Source organism: Physeter macrocephalus, chromosome 11 (genome assembly GCF_002837175.3).
Source record: "Physeter macrocephalus isolate SW-GA chromosome 11, ASM283717v5, whole genome shotgun sequence".
NCBI lineage: Eukaryota > Metazoa > Chordata > Mammalia > Artiodactyla > Physeteridae > Physeter > Physeter macrocephalus.
Window position 1 is genome coordinate 149799740 of NC_041224.1, and position 11028 is coordinate 149810767.

General features: G+C 47.5%; 1 protein-coding gene across 1 annotated transcript; it reads left to right on the forward strand.

Annotated features, from left to right (window-relative positions):
- The first annotated feature begins 3860 nt into the window (after positions 1–3860).
- Positions 3861–6357, forward strand: LOC112061971 (calmodulin-binding transcription activator 1-like). The gene is made up of 2 exons (XM_055088496.1): positions 3861–3867; positions 6029–6357. Exons 1-2 carry the CDS (start codon positions 3861–3863, stop codon positions 6355–6357), a joined length of 336 nt encoding a protein of 111 aa, XP_054944471.1.
- The last annotated feature ends 4671 nt before the right edge of the window (positions 6358–11028 follow it).

The following is an 11028-nucleotide window of genomic DNA, read 5'->3' on the forward strand; positions in this document are numbered from 1 at the left end:
CATACTGTTCTCCATAGTGGCTGTATGAATTTACATTCCCACCAACAGTGCAAGAGGGTTCCCTTTTCTCTACACCCTCTCCAGCATTTATCGTTTGTAGATTTTTTGATGATGGCCATTCTGACTGGTGTTAGATGATATCTCATTGTAATTTTGATTTGCATTTCTCTAATGATTAGTGATTTTGAGCATCCTTTCATGTGTTTCTTGGCCATCTGTATATCTTCTGTGGAGAAATGTCTGTTTAGGTCTTCTGTCCATTTTGGATTGCGTTGTTTGTTTTTTTGATATCGAGCTGCATGTCACTTCTCTAAAAATTTATTGTTCTTTTGTTAAGATGTTACACAAGCCCAAGTTCTAACCACTCTTTTGAGTTACTCAACTCTGAGAGCTTCCATGTGCAAGTGGGGTGCACATGTTAAACTTCTGTTTATTTTTCTCTTGTTAATCTGTTCTTTGTTAGTATAATATACAGGGCCCCTGTACAATGAACCTGAGAAGGGTAGAGGAAAAAAAGATTTTTTTCCCCTCCCCTGCACCCCCATGGAAATCAAGCGCCTTGGCATTGTTGGGGATGTTTGTGTTGTCTGGCAGGAGGCACGGAGAAAGCACAGGATGGCATCCTTGTTGAACCCAAGTTTGTGTGCCCGATACACAGTGAGGCCAAACAAACCAAAATGTCAGAGTTTGGAGCAGAAAAAGGTTTATTGCAAGGACCAAGCAAGGTGAAAAAGGTTTATTGTAAGGACCAAGCAAGGTCTATGCTCAAAAGACCCAAACTCCCTGAGGGTTTTCAGGGAAGCATTTTTTAAGGCGACATTTGGGGTGAGGGCTGCAGGTGTGTGACTTTCCTCTGATTGGCTGGTGGTGAGGTGCCAGGGCAGTGTTCCAGGAATCTCAATCATCAGCCTTCTGGTTGCAGCCAGTCAAGGTCTCAGCATGTAGTTACCATCCTCCACGTGGCTAGGGGCCTTAGTTCCCACAGAACAACTCATAGATATATATCAGATTGTTATGTACATCCCTTGAGGAGAAACTAGGACTCTATTTTATCTCTGCACTATTGTTTCTTGCCTGCTTTTCTTTGGTTTCTGCATTCCCTCACTTCCCTAATTAGTAAGTGGCTGAATCTGCTCTTTGGAACTCAGGGAGGGTCTAGGAGACTAAAGCCTTTTACTGCAAATGAGAAATGGAGGATTTTGTACCTGGGAGGGCCCCACAGGTCCTGCTCAGCTTCAGTCCCCCTTTTCTTGGATACTCCTCAATCCTGAGGGTACAGGGGTGGGACAGGAAAGGGAATAAAGTTTTGCATAGAGAGGTTAATCATAAACTCAGCAGAGGAACTCGGCTTTGGGGGACTGGGTTTCAATATTGTTGAGCTGACTCGCCCCACCTGCCGTGAGCAGGTTTGAGTGAGCGTTCGGCGGGCCTGCCGAGCAGCCGCCCCAGGTGTCACTAGGGTGGCATCAGTCCTGGGATCTGGAGCAGCTAGTCCCTGGGAAAGGCCTCACAGGGGAAGACGAGGTGCTGTAACAAGCGTTTTCGGAGCCAAGTCCTGGTCCCTGTGGGGCAGCTTTTCAGGGGAGCCCACAAGTGCCGTCAAATCAGGACACACCAGGTCCCACCAGGTAAACCCAGGGCTTGCACAGGAGCAGCAGGAAAACTCTGAGGCAGGCTGGGAGGAGGGAGGCCAGCTTTTCAATTGGGGCCCCGCTGCCATCGCTGTTGCTGTGCTCCCCCGAGTTGAGGCCCCCGGCCAGCCTCACAGCCGAGGAAGGGCACCCGAGGGAGTTGGGAAAGCCCTCTGGGGCTGTGGCCACAGGCCTGATGTTCACCCAGGCTCAAGGCCTCAAGGGTCTTGGGGTCCCTGCCTAGACCTTCAGTTATTTGGGCTGAAGACAGAGCCTATGAGTCCTCCGACCCGGCTCTGTGAACAGGGCTGCGTGGGGAAGGGGCTGCCTCCGTGGCTGGGCCCTGAGGGGCCGAGGGGGCAATGTGTGCCCACCCCTCCTCTGCGCCCCAGGGGTCCAGGCCCTCCAGCCAGAGAGGGCCCGGGAGTTTCTGTGAGCTGTGCGTGCCGGGAGGGGAGGCCTGCGGAAGGACAGAGCTAGAGGCAGGAGCATTAGGTTCTCGGCTTCTGCTTCACCTGATGCACGGCCTCTGGCAGTTGCCAGAATGTGTGTGTGATTTACGTGGGACCCGATTTTGGTTCGGTAACACTGGGAGCCGAGGGTGAATTCTGGGGCCGCCTGGCCCTGGTGTACCAGAGGCTGGGGGTGGTGGCCCAACCGGCTGTTCCTGCCCAGGCACTGGGTCCCTAAGTAGCAGCCTTGCCTGCAAGAGGATCCCCACCCCCACCTCCCCTTTCATAACCAGGAGAACTTCTTCCCCACCCCCAGGAGTCCTCGGGTTCCCCCTCACTGCCCCTCGCCCACCATAGCTCTCCTTTCTTTAGGGTGTGCCCTCCCTACAACCTCCTCTTTATACCATTTGTATTATCTGATTTTTTTTTTTTACACGAAGCGAGTGTTATTTTTACAATTACATTTATTAAAATACTTTCCTTTGGGGGAAATCACATATTGGGTACTCCTCAGGAAAACAGGCTAGTTCACCGAGGGCAATAATTTCATTTAAAAGGAACACGTTCTCACAGATTTTTAAGAAAACCTCCCAGAACCCAGTTTGAGAAATTCTGACTTGAAAATTTAAGGGCTAATTCAACTTTAAGTGTCTTTCAGTTGTGAAATATCGATATGAAAACCTCACCTTTAAAACTTGTAGAAACGTCTTAAGATTATTTATTACAACGAACACAAAACTTAAAAATACTCATACGAGTTTTGATTCCTGAACTTGGGAAGGTCTAAGGACCCTGATTTGAGAAAGGCTAAAGTCAGGCGTCAGGCTGATGCTGAGAGGTTTTTTTTGTTTTGTTTTTTGGTTTGTTTTTGTTTTTTTGGTGGTGTGGTTAAACCTTGCTCACTAAGAAATACAAAATATTACACAAATGTAGGAGAAGAATGCATGATGGCATGGAGGAATGCCCAAAATTTAAGCCCAAACTAGGATATAAAGGAAATTGTAGAGTCATGTAGGGGAGGAAAAATATCTTTCCTTCTACCCCTCTAAATTCTGGACTCTGAGCTGGGGGCCATGTAACAAAAGACAGATTAACCAGAGAAAAGTATATGCATTTATTTAATATACATTTTATGTGACCTGAGAGCCTTTGTAAGGAAAATGACGACCTAAAGAAATGGTTAAACCTGAGCATTTTTATATTAGGTTTGATGAAGAATGGAAAATTGTGGAGAAATATGAAAGGACAGAAAGTATGAGGGAAGTGTAGTAAACTAGGGGAAACTTAGCAAGGCCTGTTCCTTCAGACTCCTCTCTCTGTCCCTTCATCTTCAAAGATAAGGATGCTCTTTTCCTCTGGGCATAGGGAGGGCACCTCTCACACGGGTTTTTTTTTGTTTGTTTGTTTTGCAGTACGCGGGCCTCTCACTGTTGTGGCCTCTCCCGTTGCGGAGCACAGGCTCCGGAAGCGCAGGCTCAGCGGCCATGGCTCACGGGCCCAGCCGCTCCGCGGCATGTGGGATCTTCCCGGACCGGGGCATGAACCCGCGTCCCCTGCGTCGGCAGGCGGACTCTCAACCACTGGGTTGAAAAAAACCCATGGGTGGGACCTTCCCGGACCGGGGCATGAACCCGCGTCCCCTGCGTCGGCAGGCGGACTCTCAACCACTGGGTTGAAAAAAACCCATGGGTTTTTTTTTTAACGTGCTTCTGGGGAAGGTCAGAAAGTCCTTCCTGCACGTACAATTTCTCAAACCCTTCAGCTTGGCGTGTTCAATATGCCAGGTGACGTATTTAAGGGTAGCGTGTCCTGAACCCTGTCACTTGAAAGCACAGGCTCCAGAGCCTAGCTGCTTATGTTCAACTCCCAGGCTCTGTCCCTTCCTGTCTGTGTGACTTTGGGCAACTTAATTAATTCTTTTAACCTCTGTTTCCTCATGGGGTTTGTTAAAAGCAAGACAACAGGCCCAAAGTGGAGTCACTTATGCAAAGCTGAAACGGTGCAACTCAGATTGGGACTTGAACTCACGGTCTTTTAACTGAGATCACACACCTGGTCTCAGAACTTAATGAAGCTCAGGTTCTTGATGTCTCGTTGCAGAAAGAATTCAGTGAGAGACAAAGTGATAGGTAAGAAGTGCATTTATTTAGAGAGAAACACTCTCCACAGACAGAGTGTGGGCCATCTCAGAAGGTGAGAGGCCCTGAAATATGGCGTGGTTAGGTTTTATGGGCTGGGTAATTTCATAGGCTAATGAGGGGGAGGATTATTCCAAGTATTTTGGGGAAGGGGGCAGAGATATCCAGGAATTGGGCCACTGCCCACTTTTTGATCTTTGATGGTCGGCCTCAGAACTGTCATGGTGCTGGCAGGTGTGTCATTTAGCTAATGTATTACAGTGAGTGTATAATGAGGCTCAAGGTTCACTGGAAGTCAAATCTTCCGCCATCTTGGATCTAGTTAGTTCTAACCAGTTTTTGTCATGTCCTATGGCAATGTCATTCTTTTAAATGTTGTGCCCTGCCCCCTTCTCTCCTGTTTCAAAGCCCCATGTCACCAAACTGAGACTTAATTATAGTTTTGGCCTCTCCCAGAGATGGAGTTTTAAACCAGTCAATCAGGACTCACCTGATCAGCACTAGGGAGGTGATCTGCATGGTAGACCCCTGCCATCCCCTGAAGGAAAGAGGCCTTGCAATAGCCAATCTGCTTTTTTGTCTGGTTTAACTTCCTTGTCCCTGCTCCCTTCTGCCTATAGAAGTCTCACTTTGTACAGCTCCTCGGAGCTCCTTTCTCTCTGCTAGAGGAGATGCTGCCCAGTTTGAATCAATTTTTCCTCAAATAAACTCATAAAATTTGTAATAGCTTCAGTCTATTTTTTAACAAGAGCAAATACATTCTATCCCAATATTGAGCTTATACATCAGTGAATGACTGTATACAGGAAACATACCCCAAATGTTCAGTGTTTATTTCTGAGTGGTGGTATTGTTGTCGAACTCAAGTTTGTGTGCCCAACGCACACACTGGGGCCAAACAAACCAAAACATTGGAGTTTGGAGCAGAGAAACGTTTATTGCAAGGGCCAAGCAAGGAGAATGGGAGGCTCGTGTTCAAAAGACCTAAACTCCCTTAGGGTTTTCAGGGAAGAGTTTTTTTTTTTTTTTAATTTTTATTGGAGTATAGTTGCTTTATAATATTGTGTTAGTTTATACTGTACAGCAAAGTGAATCAGCTATACGTATACATACATCCCCTCTTTTTTTGGATTTCCTTCTCATTTAGGTCACTACAGAGCACTGAGTAGAGTTCCCTGTGCTACACAGTAGGTTCTCATTAGTTATCTATTTTATGCATAGTATCAATAGTGTATATATGTCAATCCCAATCTCCCAATTCATCCCCCCCTCCCCCAGGGAGGAGTTTTTAAAGGCAACATTTGGGGTGAGGGCTACAGGTGTGTGACTTTCTTCTGATTGGCTGATGGTGAGGTAACAGGGCAGTGTTCCAGGAGTCTCAATCATCAGCCTTCTGGTTCCAGCCAGTCTGGGGTCTCAGCATGTAGTTACCATCCTCCTCCTGGGTGGGGGCCTTAGTTCCTGCAGAACAACTCAAAGATATGTATCAGATTGTTATGTACATCCCTTGAGGAGGAACTAGGACTCTATTTTATCTCTGCACTATTGTTTCTTGCCTGCTTTTCCTTGGTTTCTGCATTTCCTCACTTCCCTAATTAGTACTGGTTGATTCTGCTCTTTGGAACTCAGGTAAGGTCTAGGAAACCAAAGCCTTTTTCTGCAAATGAGAAAGGGGGGCCCAGAAAGGCTTTTGTATCTGGGAGGGCCCCATAGGGTCCTGCTTGGTTTTGGTATCATGCTGACTGTAACTATTTATACTTTTCCAACTTCTCCATTAGAAAAGACTCCTTTTAAAATAATAACTGAGCGGGTGCACGGTGGCAGCAGGGTTGGCGGGCTGGCGGCAGCGGCGGTACCCGGGCACTCGGGGTCCCTGTTGCAAGGAGGAGGAGGAGGTGGTGGACGGAGGGGAAACGACTGCCGAAAACAAGCCGGAAGAGCGTTTCTCAAAGTGTATTCTGCGGAACCAGCACCTACTGTGTCCTCAACACCGTGCCACCTATAGAAAATGACCATGAGAACAGCAATAGTAGTAATGTAAAAATCTTTTTACCGAAAAAACTGCTTGAATGTCTGCCGAAATGTTCAAGTTTTCCCAAAGAGAGGCACCGTTGGAACGCTAGTGAGGGCTCATGATGCAGCCATCCTTTTGGATTGCTTTTTAATAATGTGTGACCCTTCACCTTTGATCCCCTGACCTGCATTACCTTGGTAACCATTTCATTTTTAAATTTAATTTCATTTTTTGATTTTGGTGTACAAGCTGTAATATTTCATCTCTCAAAGTGTAACACGCTGATTTCCTCAAATAGAGATACCCCTGTGAGCGATAAATTTGCAAAACGCTGTCTTCATTTTCTGTATTAAAATTCATTTCAGGGCTTCCCTGGTGGCGCAGTGGTTGAGAGTCCGCCTGCCGATGCAGGGGACACGGGTTTGTGCCCCGGTCCAGGAAGATCCCACATGCCGTGGAGTGGCTAGTCCCGTGAGCCATGGCTGCTGAGCCTGCGTGTCTGGAGCCTGTGCTCCGCAACGGGAGAGGCCACAACAGTGAGAGGCCCGCGTACCGCGAAAAAAGAAAATTCATTTCAGTTTTAAAAATAAAATAAATAAAATAATAACTGAAAAGAATCAATTGCCTTTTCCACAGAAAGAAATAGAAAATATTGCAGGCCACCTAAATAGGGGGTCACTTGTACAGTTCTTCACGTGGAGCAGCAGCTGGGTTCAGAGGTAAGGGTGAGGGTTTTAGGGTCCGGTCTGGACTCAAATCCCAGCTCTGACACTTTTTCTAAATTTTCCATTTCCTGATCTCTTCTCTACAGTGGGTGTAACAGTGAAACAGGAGGGAAGGGGGCAGGGCACAACCTTGAAAAGAATGACATAAACCCATTAGAACCAAATAGGTCCAAGATGGAGGATGAGTCTACTTCCACCAGACCTTGAGTCTCAGTATACCTTCACTGTAACACATCAGCAAGCTAAATGACATACCCACAGGCGTCATGACAGTTCCAAGGCCAACTATATAAAGTGGGCCGTGGCCCAATTCCTGGAAATCCCTGCCCCTTCCCCAAAATAGCTGGACTACTCCTCCCACTCATTAGCCTATGAAATTACCCACACCTATTAAAACTGACAACCCCATACCCTGGTGCCACTCTGGCCTTCTGAGATGGTCTACACTCTGTCTGTGGAGTGTGTTTCTCTCTAAATTAATCCACTTCTTACCTATCACTTTGTCCCTCACTGAATTCTTTCTGTGATGAGACATCAAGAACCTGAGCTTCATTAAGTCCTGAGACCTGGTATGTGATCTCAGTTAAAAGACCGTGGGTTCAAGTCCTAATCTGGGTTGCACAGTTTCAACAATACCTCAGGGGGGTTCCTGGGGGAATGAAGTGAGATAACTTATGTGAAACAATCTTGTATGTGGCGCTGTTTTCACTATTTATTTGCAATTTTCTCCATTAGACAAGAGGCAGGGGCTCAGAGGCCCTGGTTGTTTCTGTTTGCTGGGCTGGGAGGTGGTCCCGTCTGCAGAGTGGGGGCTTACACCCCACTTTGCAGCCCCAGAAGACTAATCCTACGTGGAAACCAGAAACACTGGCCTCTAGCAGCCTCTTGTATATTGTGTGGCCTGCTGTCTGTGGGTTCCAGGCTGGCAGGCTGGGATTCTGCCTGGAGAAGGCACTGGGGTGGTGGGCCACCTGGGACTGTCCCTTCCCCTGACCACCCCCTTGGGTCAGCTAGATTCTGAAGGCTATGACGTATATATAAATGTGTAACATATATAGATATATGTGTGTGTATATACATGTATACTTATGTGTCTATTTATAAACATATCCCCACACATATGTGGAGAGAGAGATGGAGAGAGGGGGACTGAAAGAAACTGGGGTTACAAAATTGCCCACATTTTAAGAGTTTACATTTAACAAATGAATGCATCACAAAATCACTGCAGGATTAATTAACATTAAAATTCAATTACCATAGGTTCTATGGTCTCGTAACGGGTCTCAGATTTTAACTGTGTAATGAACTTTCCTTTCAAATCTCATCAAAGTATCTATAAGCACAGTGATGAAGACCAAGTCCTGCTTCTCATCTGAGGTTTTTCTGCCTCTGGAGTATTCGAAGAGTGCTATAACCTCTCCCCACCTGAGTACCCCCACTGGAGAGGTCATTTCTGACCCTCTACACTCTCCGTTCCAAACTGTGCACGTGTGCTGCCCTTCCAGGGCTTGTGCTTGGGGGTCTGGGGCATGCATGTGGTTTCTGGCTGACTTGAATGTCCATCTTGACATCCAGGAGGCTGGGCAGCCCTCCTGAGGCCAGGGAAGCTGTTTTCTATCTCTCGGGTCCCCTCTGCAGTTCCTGGGGCAGAGCTGAGCACACAGGGTTCTCAGAAGATGGGAGGTAAAAGTGTAATGAGCTGTGGATGAGGACAAATGAGCCCACCCCTGACCTTGCCATGAGGTTGGCAAGCGTTGGGACTGGATCCTCTCCACCCCAGGCCCATGAAGGAAGCAGGGAAACCATTGGGCCCCCCATGTTCCCCATGAAGAACTAGAGATAGGGAGTGATTTGCTAGCATTACCTGTCTCATAAGCGCCCGATCAGTTCCCAGGCCCATCCTAGTGGCTTCTTTTCCCTTGTTACAAAGGCTCTGTAAGGGGCTCCCGGGTGCAAAGCACTGTGAGGAGAGCATGGGTGGAGAGATGTCAGGCTGTGTGGGATGGTATTGTGGGCCTGTTCACATCAGGGACGGTGACTACAGGGGACCAGGGCTGAGGCCTGAGCTGTCCAGTCTTGCAGCCACCAGCCTGCACGTCCAGTGAGTGCTTGAGATGATGTAATGAGTCCAGGTTGAGTTGTGCTGTCCACGTAATACACATGCTGGATTTCAAAGACTTAATATGAAAAAAAAAGAATGTAAAGTATATGAATAAAGTTATTAAAATAGCTTAGTAATTTTTATATTGAATACATGCTGGAATGATACTATTTTAGATATACAGGGTTTGGTAAAATATGTTAAAATTAGTTTCACCTGTTTCTTTTTACTTGTTTAATGCTATTACTGGAAAATTTTAAAGCCATGTATGTGGCTCGTGTTATATTTCCACCGGACTGCGCTGGCCCGAGAGACAAAGATAACTGCCTTCCCCGCCATCCCCAGGCCCTGTGGGGCTTCTCTAAACAGTGGAGCAGTGGCCTGCTGACTGGGTTCTAATATCCCTTCGGGGTCAGGTGTCCAGCCCAGAGGCCTCTGTGCCAAGGGGCCCAGGAAATCAGGGTCTCCGGTGGCTTATATTGTGTCCTGGCTCTGCTGCTGCCTCTGGGCCGTGGATGTTGGTCCGCGTGTCTCTCCCATCTTTCGGAGGCTGACAGGCCCGTCTGATTTCTCCTGGCTACTTCATGCAGGGGTTTAGGACCCAGCGAAACAGGCCACAGGCTCGCTCAGCCCTGCTTGAGCTGCAGCCCTGACCACTTGCGCCCCAGGGCCTGACTGAGGCACTTGGGAGCCTCTGTTGCCCACCCAGACACAGGCCATGATTTGGCTCTACCGTCATTCTGTTCTGTCCAAGGTTTTTCAGTCCACGACTCACGACTTGACTTCCCTTTGCCACACTCTTAAGGTAAGGCTGACGGTTATGAATCAAGAATTTGTTTCCCCAAAGTTTTTGTTGTTGTCGTTTCAAGTATCTTGGCTAAATGGTCGGTGGTTTTGTTTTGGTTTGTTTTCTTGCCTGCGTGGAATTTATACCTGCATTTCAAAACCTACTGACCAATTCATGGACCTACTCAATTTGCTCTGAAACCCTAACTGTGGCCCCAGGTACATGGATACCTAGAAAAATCGTTTTCTTTGAAAATTTACCAAAACTTTTTTTATTTTTTAAATTGAGGAGCGTGGGTTTTGGACTTCGATGGACCTGATGTTCGGGCCTGGCTTTGGTGCAAATGGGGAGACTGACCTTGGGTTAGTGTCTGGATCTTAGTCTCAGTTTCCTAGTGGGTCAAACAGAGACAACAACAACGCCTCTTTTGTTGTGAAATTGAGTGAAATCATCTGTATCAACTGCCTGGTGTGGTGCTCTGTACATAGCAGCCATTCAATCCATGCTGCTATCGCAGGTCTTCCTCCAGAGAAGCAGCCAGGAGCCAAGCCTCTCCCACCCCACTCACCCAAGTGTATGACCTTTGTGGAGGGGACTTTGGCAACCTGTTTCCAGAGTGCTGAGATGAACGTGTCCTATGATATTCTAGACATTCCACCTCTAAGATTCAATCCTAGGGAAGGTGTCAGGAGGGGCGCAAAGATATGTCAGCCTGAGGGTCACTGCAGTACTAGTTATAAAGCAAACTCCGGAAGCATTCAAAGTGTCCAACAAGTGAGATTGGTTAAACAAATTAGAAAATCCCTATAGGATGTAACATCATACACTCACTAAAAAGCATGTCTGGGCTTCCCTGGTGGCGCAGTGGTTAAGAATCTGCCTGCCAATGCAGGGGACATGGGTTCGAGCCCTGGTCCAGGAAGATCCCACATGCCGTGGAGCAACTAAGCCCGTGCACCACGACTACTGAGCCTGAGCTCTAGAGCCTGCGAGCCACAACTACTGAGCCCGCATGCCACAACTACTGAAGCCCGCGTGCCTAGAGCCTGTGCTCCACAACAAGAGAAGCCACCACAATGAAAAGCCCACACACCGCAATGAAGAGTAGCCCCGCTTGCCGCAGCTAGAGAAAGCCCGCGCGCAGCAACAAAGACCCAATGCAGCCAAAGATAAAAAA